Below are 16411 nucleotides of genomic sequence, written 5' to 3'. Positions count from 1 at the left end.
GGGGTATTAACCCTTCCCTTTGCTATCCAAAGCTTTGGCTGGAGTTAAACTTTAAAAAGTATCTCTTCTGACTTACATACAAATTCAGCTTAAGAACAAACATACAGAAACTATTGTGTTTGTAACTTCGGGACTGCCTGCACACATGGTAATATCCTTTGCGATGAAATCATTTGTACAATAAACTTAAAGAGGTCAAAGCTACTGTGTACAAAATGAAAGGAACTACACAATAATACACAGAAATCAAAGAACCAACGAATATAATTTTACCTGGTTATAGTGCTTACTGCAAACTGAGAAGCAGGTTGGGTTTCATGCATTAGCAGCTTTAGGTAGACACTACTTTGGTCCCTTGCTACTGCCACAACAGGATCAGCTTGTCCTTGGTCACAATTATAAAATAACTTTGGAACAAGCCTGCAATAAAAAGAAAGGAAGGTTATCACGTAGCTTTCAAAAATAAAATAATGCAATTTAGATCATATGTAGTTTCTCGTCTTCAAAATCAAAATGTACTTGGATTTACACAACAGGTAACCACTACATTTTTGCTTGAAAAGGCTTATCAACATAGTGAACCTTAAATATTTTAGATTTTGATGTACATTATAATACTGTAATCCAAATTTAAACCTTGATCGTTAAGGGTAAGCCATACATATATCAATTATTGTGATATGAGAGATCAATAGAATAATTCCATGAAAGATCCATTTGAATTATTTCTCCAAACCCTAACATATCCCATCAGCATCACAACTGTAGTCATCCTGAATTATGAGGCACAAAGGAGCTTCTTCCCAATGACAGCTTTGGTCATTCATTTCCTTGAGTTTTAGTTTCTCTTGAGATGTATAAATTATTAATTTCAGTGTATTGTTACAACCTTTTCGAGAACAAACACTAAAGAAAACTGTTTTCAATTTTAAACTTTCAGTGGGAATCTGAATATAGGTTCTCAACTATTTTTTTCACTTTCACACTGATTTTAGCAGAGGGCAACCTGCAAATCTCTTTCCAAAGTGCTCCCTAAGTAGTGAGATCAAAGCTCAAGTAATAGGAATCTGTCCTTCTCCCAGGAGCAAAGCAGATGGAGAAGAGGGAAAGGGGGTGGTTAAAAGAAAGAAAACACTGAACAGCAACTTTCAAAAGAAAGCTTATTCTGTTCACCAGCCAGGGGATTGTGATTTTTATATTTTGTATGATGGGTCCCAAAACATATTTCAGATACTGTTCTCTGTTAAAAGAAAACAGGCAAATGAATAGATGAGTCAACTACTTGAGCACTCCTTCAACAAACTGAGTTTTAAGAATAAATGAGTTTCCTTCTTAGGAGTTTCTTGAGCGGAGAATAATCTTCCTGTGTAACATCATCACTAGCTTCCCAAGCAGTTGTTTTCAAGAGTCTTCCATTATGGAATGTAAAAACAATCAACCCCAAACGTAATCTATCAAGGATTTTAAATGGCTTCCATTTTCACAGGTTACTACATTTGTCTACAAAAAGACAAAACAATCTGCCAAAAATAATTCCCAATTTTTGAACTCTGATTCAAATTTTGTGATATGGTGTAATTCTAAAGCATTAAAAATGTGTTCATATAATCCTGAAGTCATAATGAAGAGCAAATATTACATGCAATCATTTTAATGCATTTTTAATGATGGCTTTAAATTGCCCACATTGTATTGCTCTTTATGGAGGTTTTGTCTTAGAAACACGACCTGTTCCAATATCAAAATGTGCCATGTTTGACAGTCTCCATAACTATAATAATTCCACATTCCAGACACACTGTTCCTTACATTTATGTCCCAAAGTGAGCATTTATCTGTTTATGTATATATTTGTTTCTCTCACTCCATTATATATGCCATAGACACCCTCTACACTCACAATTAATGATTTTGCAAGTATTATTAAATTAGTTCATTATAATTCTTCAATTTAACCAATACCTTACTAAAGTGGCAGCAGCAACATGCCTCACTCTGGGGTCTTCATCTCCAAGCAGAGAAATAACTACATTATTGAGCACACGGTCCTGAAGTTTTAACAGCTATGGGAATAGGATAACAGAGTGATCAATAAATATAATTTATCGTTGAGCTGTTTACAGGTATTATGTTACAATCAGCGCCTCCAAGCTGATAAATGAGGAACCACCAAGAAAAAAGATTTCACTCCATTTTAAACAACTTCCACATGTAAGCTTTTACACAAAACACATATTAGGTATTTGATTGTAATTATATAAAAATCCTGCTACAAATGAGAATTCAATACTTTCTGTATAAAAGGAAGCACTGAATAAAATTACTCACTCCAGTATAATGATGAGTACCTCTGTGTAAGTTGTTGGCCCTTCTTTCCAAAAAACTGATTAGCCTAGAGAGAGAGAAGAATTACAACCATACTGTTATCACAAGACATATAATGTGCAGATTTGATGAATGATGAAATATGATATATGGTTTGAATATAATTGTATGAAAGATGAATGAATGACTCTTAATAATTTTGAAGACACAATTCTGAAGATTGAGGCCTGGAAAACGACTACACTCAGGAATTGCAGTTAACCCCTGTTAATGAGAACTGAAATGGTTGACCTGCCTAGTAAACTGTGATAAGAACTGCGACAGTGATAAGAGAAATATTTACATCTGTCAACATTTGCTGACCAGACTAACTCTAAAGGAAATGATCTCTGTTTACATTAGTCAAATACAATGCTCTTTCAAGTTAAAACCAGAACACAATGGTTCGCTACTTGAAGACAAGCATCTATGTCAGGTGAAGACTCAAAATAATTTCAACAGTACAATTATTTACTACATCAGCAGAATATTCCTATAAGAGACTCAATTTAATAATTCTCATTTGTGGCAGACCATAGGAGTCTGGTCCACCCGCCATTCTCTACTGAAAGAGATGGTGTATGCTTCAAGAGAAGAGGAAGGAGTGTTATTTTAGAGTGTTCGTTTTTGTGCAGGGAAGTCAGTTTCTGCCGCAGGGAAAACACAGACCCAGTCCTTAGCATTGTGATTAGGGAAAGGATGCATTTTAGAAGTTACGGAAATTTTGGAACTGTGCATTGGCAGGCTGCAAGGAAAGCAGGGCCTGGACTAAGAGATGTTCTTCACGGAGGAAGAATGGTGAAAAGGTGATGTATGCCTGGTGATAGATGTATGTTTTTATGTAGTGTGAATGCTGAGTGAAAATGTAATTCTCCTTTGTTTGTTTGTTGGGCAATGTAATTGTAAGTTGTTTGTGAATCCAATGTAGTTACATAGAATCTGTATGGTCTGTGTGTCCAATGCTGTTCCTTATGTAACTGTTGTTCTGTAAAATTTCTGATATAGTTTCTCTTGCTGGAAAATTGCAATAAAAATAAACTATGCTTAAAAGTTATTGAAAAGTTATTCATAACACTGCAATTATTTGTTAGAATCAATCAGTCCATCAGTCAAACTTGAGTAAAACATTATATTGGTAGGGCATTTATAACATTTAAAGTAAAAGTACATATTTAATGATGAGAACAATTTTTTCAAATAAGAATGCTTACCGAAAATCAATATCAGCAAGAGTTTCTAAAAGCTCAGTTCTAACCAGCCAATAAGAACTATTCCTCAATGTAAGGAGATCGACCATTAGCTTTATACCCAAGGCACTATAGCTGCTACTGCACAAAGCCATGATGCAATGCTAAAAAATAAAGAGAAACTTCGTTTTAAACAATATATTGTAATTTAGAGATACTAGTGCTTGTTAACCTAGCATTTGCTTAATATTTTTACTCAAAGTCAACTTGAAGGCATGTAACAACAGCAGCATTATTTCTACATGAGACTATCTACATCACTCATCCTATTCCAGTAGACTAAATAATAAAAGTAATAAAACTTTATTCATGTCCCATCCTATCTTCCCGAGGGGATTCAGGGTGGTTAGAGAATGAAGCTGATACATCTGTATCATTGTCTTTTTATTTCATTATACATTTTCTTTATTTTTTTTTAACTTCCCACATTATCTGCAATATCACAATACATTAGCAAATCACAATAGGAAATTCTGTGTTATCCCATCCACCATCACTCCCCAGGTTACACACGCTTACAGACTTCTTCCCTATCAATCTTCTTACTAATATATTATTCTCTACTCTTATGTCTACTTTTCTTAATAATAGTAGTTTCTTCCCTGAGCCATTTAACCAAAATCTCACTTGATCTGAGGGTAGTTTAAATTTGTTATTACTCTCACACATATAGCTAATAAATGCTTTCCTTATAAAATTGAACAGATTTATTTCTCCCTTCTTTAATCTTACTATGTATGCTAATTTTTTCAGATAATGCTATAAACCATATTTATCCAATTTCGGATCAATGCATTCTCTTATAGAATGAAACACTGCAAAGGCATCCACTTATATCAACAATATAATAAAGAACTTACTTGTTCCATGCAATAATTTAATTTCCACTTGTTTAAATTATCAATGGATACATGTTTTGGGACTACATGATTGAGTTGTATTGCCATATTACACTTATTTTATGTACTAGTTTTCTCCCTTTAAGCCAATTACTTGCTGACATACAACTTTCCTTTCCAAATATGCACTAATAATAATAATTGTCAGGATTATTTAGTTATGCATGTGTGTTTTTCAATGTGTTTCTATGTAATTCAAGATGGATTAGGATGTATTTCAAAATGGATTCTATTCTGCTCAATTGTGTATTAGAAATACTGTGAGAGACAGAGAAAAAGTAACCTTGACAGAAATGAGATAAAGTGTTCCCTGGCTGGGAAGAAATAGGAGGATCTGGTCTCAGCCAAGAAGTCAGATAAGCAGATGTTCAGAAACTGTTGTTTTGTGCTTTGTAGTTCCTGTCTGATGCCTGCTGTGAATAGACTTGTGTAGATGTACTTAGTAAACTTAGTGTTCTGTTGTAACTAAAAGTCTGCAAACTCCTGATTTCTGAAAATACAGTGTCTGCTGATCTAGCAATCCTTCTGCTGGCAAACGTCAATACTCTGACAATAATAATAACTTTATTTTTATACCCCGCCATCATCTCCCCAAAGGGACTCAAGGAGGCTTACATGGGACCAAATGCCCCTATGAGCCGCCGCAAACTAGGTTCCTGAGGGAGCAAACCTTGCCAGCACGTCCCTGATGTCATGAGCCTGCGCCTCTCTCCCCGCCCCTTTCTCCGCCCCTTTCTCTTTGCCAGCGTGGTTTTTCCTTTGCTAGGGCAGCATTGCCTGCATTTTCTCTCAGTTGAATTCTGCCAACTGAGAGAATACGCTGGCAATGCTGCCCTAGCAAAGGAAAAACCATGCTGGCAAAGAGAAAGGGGCAGAGAAAGGGGCGGGGCGAGAGGCGGAGTCTCATGACGTCAGGGACGTGCTGGCAAGGTTTTCTCCCACAGGAACCTAGTTTGCGACGGGTCTAAGGCAATAAACAAACAATCCATCAAACAAAACACAATTAAAATAAGAACATATTCAAATGGAGCATGTGTCCAGTTAAAAGAAAGTTTTAACTAACAAATAAAGGTATAAACCATTAGTATTAAAACTGAATCCAATCAATACCCAATACTCTTACTTGTGAATAATGCCACTAAATTTTGCAATGCCCCCAAATTTTCAGTTAAGTGCAGCCAAAGCACATCCAACATATTTAGTATCACCTTAAAGGTTAGGACATTTTACTTATCATAAAGCTAGCAATGGAATGAGTAGGATTTTTAAAGGATTTTTGATAATGTTACACAACTAAAGATAAATATAAAATATAGTTGACTTCCTTATCAATTCCTGTTGAAAAAAACATCCTTTTGGCCCTATAATGACTCAAATAGGCCAAAACTGTAGAGAAATTTCCCTGTCGGGATGTTGAGAGCAACGGCTTTGGGGCAAAAAACCCAAACCCTCACCATTTCTTAGGGTGCCACTCTCTAAGGTATCCTTAGGTGGTCAATGCAGTCTACTAACCACAGAGTTACCAAACCTGCCAAATGCATATTTGTTCTGCATTTCAAAATGTAGTAGTATTTCAGAGAACTTTCTGCTTACCCTGACAGCTGTACAAGCCAGTTTACAGGTAACTGAAGATTCATCTTTCAGCGTTCTTTGTAACAAAAGTATACAATCTAACAGTGAAAATGTATTTCCTGGGGAAAAGAGAAATCAAATACAATGAAAAAGCTAAAAACATTATGACACAACATTCAAATGCCTACAGATTAATGCCACGATTACCTGTTGAAACTCTTATACTTGCTAGCCAGTTTTCCACATCAAAGCGAGATTTGGTGAGAATGGAATAAACTATTGTTCCACATAAAATGGCTGTTGCTCCTCTAATCTGGGGATCTCCATGATCAATATAATTCATAATATCCTTTACATACTCCTCTTCTAGGGGGGGACAGAAAAGAAATAATTATGTCCTGTTTGTAAGTCTTAACTCTTGACATTTGTAAAGGACCTATAAAATCACCTTATCAAAAGTTAAATGCACATGACCTAACAACCAAGCACTGAAGCAACCATGGATTATATATTTCAGATTCATGTGTCCTAACTAACCCAACCTCATTAACCTGATATTTCAACTAAAAAAAAAAATCCGCCAAATTTGAAACCATACCAAACACTTATCATGTGCAGTTCCAAATATTACATAGGCTTAAGATCAAGCGCCTCCTAAATTATCGAGGAGCATCTATACTATTGTGATACTAGAGGAGAAGATGAGAATCCTTTGCCACTACAAGACACTGAGAAGGGTATCAGTATCCCATACTTCACTGCATGGACCAGAAAAACTAAAAGGGCTTTGAAAAACTCCATTCTCAGTCTTAAACAGATAGAAAACACAGTCTTACATCAAGGCACAATGCATAGCATGAAGCCTGAACTTCCCTCATGACATATTAACTATTTCATGTAAATAACTGTATATTTCACGCATATCCCTCTGAGAATTAGAGCACAGTATGCTCCTTTGGCGTTGTAAAAAAGGACAACACAGAAATACTGAAACTTTCTCTATACCTGTGGAATAGACAGTTAATTTTCTAGATAAAATATCTGATAATTTCGGAAGCAAACAAAAAGAAAAATCAGATTTCTTTCACAAAAGAAATACAGTAGTAAAACAATTTAAAGCTCAACCTACCACCTGTGCTGGCTTCAGAAGGCATTTTATATAGTTTGCTGAAGAAAGCCTCAGGATGGAGAGCGACGGCTGCACTCACACAACTTATTGCTAAAGCTTTCACACTGACCCTCACATCTTTATCTGGTACCAGTGCTAAATAAAAGAAAGTAAATATACATTTAAACAAACTACAATTCAATTCATTCTGTAATATGAACATACACACACTTTTAATTCATAATTGTTATAGTACATTACATTCAACATAGATAACAAAATCTCAGAAGTGTAAAAGAAGATATATAGAGTGTCAAGTACATACAACATATCCACTTAAGATAAAAAAATATGTAATAAAGCAATTATCTCAAATAAAGAGGCCATATGTCAGAATTAGGGATGGTCAAAATCAAGAATGTTTGCCCTTAAATGGAAGTTTTAGAACATTCAACTGACATTGAAGGATTGAAGCTTGATTCGAGTCTGAACTGATGTTTTTATATGTGCATGTGCTTTATTTTATTGTATTTTACATTGTGTTCATTTTTATGTTTGTTTTTAGGCACTTTGTGTTGTCTGTAAGCTACCCCAAGTCCCTTCGAGTGGCCGATAAGAATAAAGTTATTATTATTATTCTAAGTATCTTAAGATATATTATATGGGAGAAGAACACATTAGGTCTTTCCTATATCCTCTGTATATGACCATAAACAAATAGAGAACTGAAGAATGCCAACCACCAATGCACAAAATAAAATAAAACATCACAAATATATAAACAAAAAACAAAAGATTCTTAACTCTTATTACATATTTAATAGCGATAATGGGAATGATATTTGCAGATATCATGAATACTAAATGAAAAAGAATACAAAACTGTTTTATTATTATTGTAATTATTCTAATAGAGAGATATAAATGTTCTTCTCTTACCAAACACCCATGCACACACACCTGTTTGCCTTGCTCCTATACACCTCACTCCATGAACTGGTGCTGTAGTTATACAGAAAGCTAGTGACCGTTGGCTCTTCTCCTAACCAGTCTTTGACCTACTTCTGGTGAATTACCATATTTACTCAAGTATATTACACCATCAAAGGTAATGCACACCTCAGTGTTGATGGTACACATTACATAAAATGGATTTGACCTCAAATGTAATGTGCCCAACAATGCAAGCATAGCTTACTTGCCAGCCTTACACAATTCCCAACTATGCTTTGAAGGTCTTGTGAATGAGGCCAGTTTTGAACCACATGGTACTGAGCCTGGGAGAGGGTGGGTGAGAGACCCTGAGGGCTGCCCAGGAGGCAGTATCTGCAGTTGAGTAGCAGCAGCAACTGAATCACCAACCGGGTGCTCCTGCTCCTTCTCTAGGCATCACCACTGGGAGCAGCCTCTTAAGGAGCTCCTCTTCTCTCCAACCTCTGAGGTTCCAGGTTTTTCTGGGGCTTTTCACAAAGGTGGTTTTATGTGCGCAATTCTAATTTTGGTAATGAAATTTAGCCCAAAAAGTGAGCATTAGACTCGAGTAAATATGATACTTTCTCTATGCAGATGCCCCTCCCTCCTGAGACCAGTTGCTCAGGCAGATGACCTGAGGCTGACATCAGGTGATTCACACCAAAACAACAAAACCCTAAGAAGGAAGCACGCCTCCACTGAACTCACACAAACAAACAGCCTTACTCCAAATCTCAGATCAACAAACTCTCCCAACAAATACTCCCAAATCATTCTCTGGGACTGGAGAAGTTTACCCCAAGAGAATGGTCTCTTCTGCCACACCCACACAAACATTCCTGTTTGTCTTTCCTATTTGCCTTGCCTCTGTGTGTCTAGCTCCAGGAACAGTTCAACAAAATCCATTCCAAAATTATGAGATTACAAACTCAAGTACATTCTCAGTGATATCCAACTCAGGACCACAGATCTCTCTTCCTATTTTTGATAAAGTATCTATTCAAGTTCTTTGCGATTTAGAATTTGAATAGCCTCCAAATTTAATCAACATTTAAACACAAAACAAATCAACCAGATGTCAATTAGATTAAGGGGAATCGAACATAAAAAGATCAATTTCTAATTTTTAAAATATATGTCACGTTTTCTTTAAACTTACCACCTTTCACCTCTGTAAGCAGAAATGAGGCTGACAGAAGACGTACACAGTGAACAAGTGGAGCAGCATTTTCATCAGTATAACACCCTATGTCTCCTTTAATTCTGGAAAGCTGTATTTTTAGGAGAAAAAACTTAACTATAGCAGTGTAATAAAACATAATTTACAAGATGTACTATGATCCCTGAACAGCTGTTGCAACACAGAGGTGTGCATTTATTTATTTATTTATTTCCTGCCTTTCTCTACCCTGTGGGGGACTCAAGGCAGCTTACAATCTCACCTCCATGGTATTTTAAACATCAGTTAAAACATAAGTTAAACATTTAAACATAATAAAGATACATTTCAATGAATCACATCATCCAGAGTAGTAGTCTAAAGGCCAATCCGTAGTCAAATTGCACATTTCCCATACTAACATTCCTGCACTGCTCTATTTTTCAAACACCTGCTCCAAGAGCCAGGTTTTGACTCTTTCTAAACACTAAGAAGGAGGAGGCTCTTAGTATTTAGAAAGAGAGTCAAAGGGAAGACAGTGCAGACCAGGGGTAGGGAACCTTCGGCCCTCCAGGTGTGGTGGACTTCAACTCCCACAATTCCTTGAGGCTCGGCATTCGCCCCAAAGGCTTACACGAGCCTCAAGGAATTGTGGGAGTTGAAGTCCACCACACCTGGAGGGCCGAAGGTTCCCTACCCCTGGTGCAGACCAACTCTTTTGATCTGCACTATCCTCCCAGAACTACAAACTCCTGTTGTCAGCCCCCACCAAATCTGATAACTACAGAAATCTGGCCTGCAGAAATTCCAATTGAAACCATGCATCACACATACTATGTGTTGCACACACTGTCCTTAAGACAAACCTGGGTTGAAAAAAGTCAACCGCTCCAGCTTTTCTAAGTACATTGTGGACATTCTAACATATTACTCATTTATGTTAAAATGCTCAATGATTCCTTTCTGATAATATTCAAAAAATAGATTTTTGAAAATTGTTGGGGATAACGGGCATATTCTTACTGTAAATTTTGTTCTCTCAGCATGTCACAATGGTGCCTTCACTTGAAGAAAAGAGGTAAAGTCCACTGCTAATTTTGCCACTCCAGAGTCAAGAATCATCTTATTCTCCATACCAGAATGATAAAGACTGCTCTTTAATCTCTTTTTAAAACTGTTCTCCAAACCAATTTAACTGCTTTCGATATAAAAATGCAATCTCTGAATAGAAGTCAATAACATACTATATGAGATACATGACTTGGAAAATAAAAAAACATTCAGTTACCATTCCTGTAAGAGAAAAATTATGGCCTTCATGGTATTGATCAGGGCCAACCAGCTAAGTGAAGAGTGCAATTTAGACAAGCTGAACATCTCTACCTTCCTTTCATGTTCAATGCAGTTCATCAGTTATTAGCTAAATAACCATTGAATAAGAGCAAGAGTCTTACTTTATTTTCATGATCACCAGGCTCTGTTTCTTCTTTTGTTGAAAATTTATCCATGCTGCTAGTAGAAGGCTGTCTGCTATGACCCATGCTTTTTAATAAATGGGATTGCTGAAGGGCTTCGTAAAAATAAAAGTAAAACATAGATTATGGTCAATTTCACTAGATTTATGAACAAAAAAAGTTGTTTTATTAGATTTAAATTCAAATAACTTAGTCATAAAAAGTGTGGGAAATACAATCGTCCCGCCACCATCGCAGTTTTAACTTCTGCAGATTGTATAATTCACGTATTTGATTAAAATATTGTGCCTATGTTCTCCAGCGTGGCACTATGGTCAACTTCCTGCAGTCATGATAAAGACTTAGCGATTTCTAGGGAGAACACGTCTCCTGGAATCTTTAGGTTATCAATGAAATTGACCAGTACTGGAAGTTTTAGAAATTCTTAGAGATGTTCTCTCAGACAAAAAATAGGGATTTTCTATTTGTGGTTTTTCACTTTTGCTATGCATCTATGTCTCTTATTCCAATGTATGTGAAAGGATTGCTGTAATTCAACTGCTACTATTTTCACATGGATTTCTCCCTTTTACTTGTGAACATACCAAGACAAGAACTTCTTGTATCAATTATCATTTCATCCTGGAGGACATTGGCTGTTTCATCTTCCTCATCTTGCAACTGTCCAATCTGCATTCCAGAGTATTGGTTTTCAGCACCTTCTATAATCTAAATTGCATACACAAGACACTTTAAAATTAACTTGGCTTAACACTACAATTTAATCTCAATTCAGGATTATTTTTCTACATGAGGTTTTTTTTTTTTGAAACAACAAAAATAGCACTGATGGTCAATATGGAACAAAATAACAAAGATTGCATCTGAAAAAAACAAATACTGTACAGGGATTCTTTCGGGGGTGGGGCAGTATTCCAGCAAATCATCCAATATATCTAAAGGCAACTAATACTGTGATTCCTGAAGTCCAGAAATCTGTGGACCAAATTGCTAAATAAAATGATAACCTCAGAAGCCAACTAAGATTCTCCAAAAGACAAACACACACAACTGGCAAAAGATCCAGATAAGTGCACTGGTGCAGGCACAGAGGAAATCATTACTTCAAATCTTAAGGGTAAGGAAAACGTGCATGGAATTGCTGCTGCCTATGCACATCGAGGACTAGAAAGATAACTTGAGTAAATTAAATAACTTGGTGATGATGGTTTAATCTCTAACTGAAAATGAGATCAATCACTTCCTGGGGCAAGGGGACAGTTTATTCAGGAGAGGCTTCAGTATTCCTGAGGTGCTTTACACACTACTATTGTTTTTGGTTTGCATTAATCAAGGTGGATGTGGCTAAAATTCATATGTGGTATGAATGTTGACCTCTTACGAAAGCAACTCAGCTCCAGCAATAGGGTTTTCTCAGATCGGGCGGAACATGAGACATTAGCTAAAATATGTAAACTCAGGAAGCCAGTCACCCACCACCCTATATTCAGATTTTATTTTTGTCATACTAGAAGGATTGACTGGAGTGAGGTTTGGGGATCAAAAATGTAACATCTAATACAACCTGGAGTTTGGATTTAGATACAAGGTTTGTGGATACGATGTCTAACTTTAAAATGTCCTTTAACCTTTCCCGAAGTGCTGTTGGCTAGAAATGCCCATTATCCCCAGTTCACATGGCAGATAAACAAAAGTGATGGAAGTTGTCATTCAATTTGAGTTCTGGGGACCAAACTAGCTAAAAACTAAAGAGCACCAACCACTATGTAAAAAAAACAAACTATAGTTGTCCCTCTGTATCCATAGATTCAGCAGCCCTTTCAAGGCAACCATAAGACTGATGTGGCCCTCAATGGATTTAACATCCCTGATCTATTGGTTACTGGCTAGATAAATAAATCCATGAATTAAAACCAAAATTAAATGTAGTAGATTTTACTCTTTGGTTTCAAATACTTCAACCATATATACAGTAAGTAAATGTCCATACACTACTCAAGTTTGTGTCTGTACAATTTCTCATTGTAGTACTCTCTCAATCAATCAAGCAATCAAATAAATTAAATTATTCGAATGAAATAACTTTAACCAATTTCAAATGTTACAGTGCTGTAAAAAAAACACCCCAGGTATGTCTAAGTTCAGATTTTTTTTTAATTTAACATGTACAGAAATGCAATAAATCAGACTCCTCAGCAGCCACTTACCATTTCAGAACAATCTGAAGGGGTCACAGCTGAATCCGGGCCTTCTGTAGTCGTCTGGGAGCTGTCACTAATGGGAGACGATGCCCGAGTGCCACTGTTCAGGTCTGCTGTAGGGTCTGACTGGACAGTGCTGATTTGGCTGGAGCTTCTGCTAAGAGCATCATCGTCAGTATCTCCTTTGTTAGCTGAACTTGTCAAATCACAATTTGTCAAGTCTGATTCTGGCTGTAGTGTATGTTGAGAACGTGGTTGCTCAGTTATAATGTCATGTCCTGAGGAATCTGATACTGAACTTGTTGTTGTTGGTATATCTGAGGAAGTTAATTCACTAGTTAACTCACTCTTCATGGATGCTAAAGAAGAAGAAAAAACAGGAAACCCATAAAATACAGGAGCAAAAAATCTTTTGCTACCAAATAAAATTGCAATAAGTATTATTATATTTATTTATACTTTGTTTTATCTCCCCAAAGGGGATTCAATGAGTAAAGGTTCTAACAAGAGTGTATCTCTATGTTAATTTCATTTTTTTTTCCTAAATGGCAGTTCACAAATTTCTGAACCGTTTCTTCTTAGCATAATTATATCACAGTACAGTGGGGACTTCCGGGGACCCCATATGGAATTTTAATGAAGTGTCATGAATTCTAATACAGAGGAGGAGGAGGAGGAGGATGCTAACCCTCCTCCTAAAGATAAGCTTTAGCAGGCGCGCACACACAAATAGCTGTTCACATCATCAGGAATGCTGGAAAATCATTGCCTCAAACTGTATCGAGTTTCAAGGCATACATGAAACACTTTATGTTATAAAAACCATGTGGCTTGTGCTGAACAAAAGAGACAGGTAAGGATCACACGTTTTCACCTCCTTGTGTGTTTACCTTATTCAGGCTTTAGAATGCCTGGAAAGGTATTAAACCCTAAGGCAACTCCATGTGTTCCACAGTCCTAGCCAGGAATCATTCGTACACTGGAGGTAGCCAAAGAAGAATAAGGGAATCAGCTGGCCTAGATAGAGGATGGGAGCAGAATATAGCCTGTGTAGGTAGCAAGGGAACTCAAAAGGTTTCATAGTAATTCCAAGAGTGGAGTATTTGGTGACTAAACTCAAGTGATTTTTTTCAACTTAATGTTCTTCATTCATTGTTTATGCCAAACAGATTTAGCATTACTATAGCCAAGTCTTATTACTGCCAAGCCAATTTCAAGATTCCAAAATAGGAGGTACTATTTGAAATGTAAAGGAGGTACTATTTGAAATGTATTGGGGTTGAGGTGGGAGCAGAGTTCACTATACTGAATGTATCATACATAAAGCTGGAATAGACTCCAGGAATAGAAGTGTGAAAATTGGAGAAGGAACAACAACAATCTAAGACATGCAGATGATAGCAGGAAATAGAAAGATTAAAGTGAGCTACTGAAGAAACTCAAGGAATAAAGTGTAATTGCAGCTTTACAGATTAGCAGGAAGAAAGCAAAATCAATGATCACATATGTTCTGCATAACTTTAAAGTAGATGATAAGGATATTGAAAGAGTTCAAGATTTTCCATGCTTCACTTTAGTTGTTAGAATGGAGACTGTCATCAAGAAATTAGAAAATGACCCTCAGATGTCTCAATTGTTCAGACACTTTGTGTATGATGGCCTGATCTTGCCTAGGATTACTCTTCAATGTTAATAAGATATAATTCATCATGGGCAAGTACATTTTAAGTGCAACAGACTTCAAACTGAAATATACATCTGTGGTTTCTTGATAGAAAGGACTCTGTAATCATAGTAAAACTATATGTTACACACCTCAATATCTTTGAGGAATTTTATGCAGAAATCTAATAGAATCGGGAAACAGCTCAAACAAAGCAGTCATGTTTATCCACAGCATCACTGTGACCGACATTATCTTGAGATATTACATATATAGCTCAAGGAAATACAAAAATAATAGGCACAGATATGGTATTTGTTTTCAGCATAAGAGCTCCTGGGAGCACATTTGAGACTAATTGGGAAATTTCTAGCATAGTCTTTGGTGGACAACAATCTACTTCATCAAATGCCATTAATCAGAAATGCAGGTGTACTTTTTCAAACATTTCTAGAAGCATTACTTTTTATATATGATTAATCTTGAAATCAACTATTACTATTCTGTGCATAACAATTATATTGATCATTTCTAGAAGACATTCACAAAAGATGAAAAATTATAAGAGTCAAAGAAACTTCAGTGATAAATATAACATATCCAACCTGCAAAGCTTGTGTTGCTGACTTCAGATCTTGTTTCAGAGTCATCTTCTAAACCTTCTTCTTCTCCTCCAAGAAATATTTTAGCTAATAATCAATGCAATAATTTAGATTTTAAAAAATATTTTGTTATATTTCAATTATTTTACTACTTCCCATTACTTCAATAACCTACAGAAAACGTTTACTTTCTCAAACATGTTAATGTACCATTGAGAAAAGGAAATAAAATAGAATCACACTAGAATGTCAAAGGACCCTTGGACAAAAGCTGATGGTGACAGATAATAAAAAGTAATGCTAGAAATACTAGGAACTGTTGCTACTTTGGACTAATAAAATAGTATAGGAACCATGAAATGCATCAAGCTTTCCCCCTAGGTGCCACATACATACATCCCCAATGAGGGCAAGGAATTCGCCTTATTTTATCAATTTCTCACAATTCCAAATATTACGCATTCATAGACATATATTAAATCTCTTCTGATTTACTTCCTACATTAAAAGGGTATCTTCTAAAACAACCTATGTGAGGAAACATAGGGAAAGTGTCCACCCAACCTTCCTAAAAGGCCACAGCAGGGAATTTAAGTAATAGTTTAATTGATATGTTTTAATTATGTGATTTTAAAGTATATGTTGTTTAATTTTTATATGTATTTTAAGGCATCAAATTGTGCCTTTGTTGAGCTGCCATAAGTCCCCTTCGGGGTGAGAAAGGCAGGATATAAATGAGGTAAATAAAATAAAACAAAATAAAACAAAAAGGATTCATCCTCTACAAGAAAAACTGGCAGAGAGCTCCCTTGCAGCCTACAGACCACTCTTTTATCAAGCTTGTCTTGAACTATACAAGTTCATATATCTTAGAATCCACATATTTGTCTCTTTTAATTAGGTTGTTCATAAACAAATCTAGACCAGAGCCCCACTCCACAGAACTGTAAAGCACTCCCTTGCATCCTGCCCAAAAGATAAAAAGTTGTTCGATGGAAGGTGGAATAAAACAAACTCCACAGTGACAGTACTGGACAAGAAACATGTTATTCTGATTAGACAAAAGATTAAAACAAGTACCAAGGTCCATTAAATAATACAAACTACTTGTCAAATTAAATGCGCAATTCCAGAGGTTAGCCAGAAGAG

At 36.1% G+C, this 16411-nt stretch overlaps 1 protein-coding gene across 2 annotated transcripts in view; it reads right to left on the bottom strand.

The window, feature by feature from the left end:
• The window catches only part of HTT (huntingtin), a 101451-nt gene that overhangs the window by 67435 nt on the left and 17605 nt on the right, over positions 1 to 16411 (bottom strand). For both annotated transcript variants that reach the window (XM_060778022.2, XM_060778023.2), the window contains 12 exons: positions 15266 to 15349; positions 13004 to 13356; positions 11381 to 11504; positions 10776 to 10891; positions 9322 to 9433; positions 7212 to 7346; positions 6290 to 6448; positions 6104 to 6201; positions 3576 to 3715; positions 2329 to 2392; positions 1963 to 2063; positions 274 to 420 (listed from right to left, as the gene is read on the bottom strand). In XM_060778022.2, coding sequence (XP_060634005.2) covers positions 274 to 420; positions 1963 to 2063; positions 2329 to 2392; positions 3576 to 3715; positions 6104 to 6201; positions 6290 to 6448; positions 7212 to 7346; positions 9322 to 9433; positions 10776 to 10891; positions 11381 to 11504; positions 13004 to 13356; positions 15266 to 15349 — 1633 coding nt within the window. The remainder of the gene's footprint in view (positions 1 to 273; positions 421 to 1962; positions 2064 to 2328; positions 2393 to 3575; positions 3716 to 6103; positions 6202 to 6289; positions 6449 to 7211; positions 7347 to 9321; positions 9434 to 10775; positions 10892 to 11380; positions 11505 to 13003; positions 13357 to 15265; positions 15350 to 16411) is intronic.

This window comes from Anolis sagrei, chromosome 5, assembly GCF_037176765.1.
Source record: "Anolis sagrei isolate rAnoSag1 chromosome 5, rAnoSag1.mat, whole genome shotgun sequence".
In the NCBI taxonomy this organism is placed as follows: domain Eukaryota; kingdom Metazoa; phylum Chordata; class Lepidosauria; order Squamata; family Dactyloidae; genus Anolis; species Anolis sagrei.
Note: the sequence above shows the minus strand (reverse complement) of the source record. Positions and strands in the feature narration are given on the sequence as shown.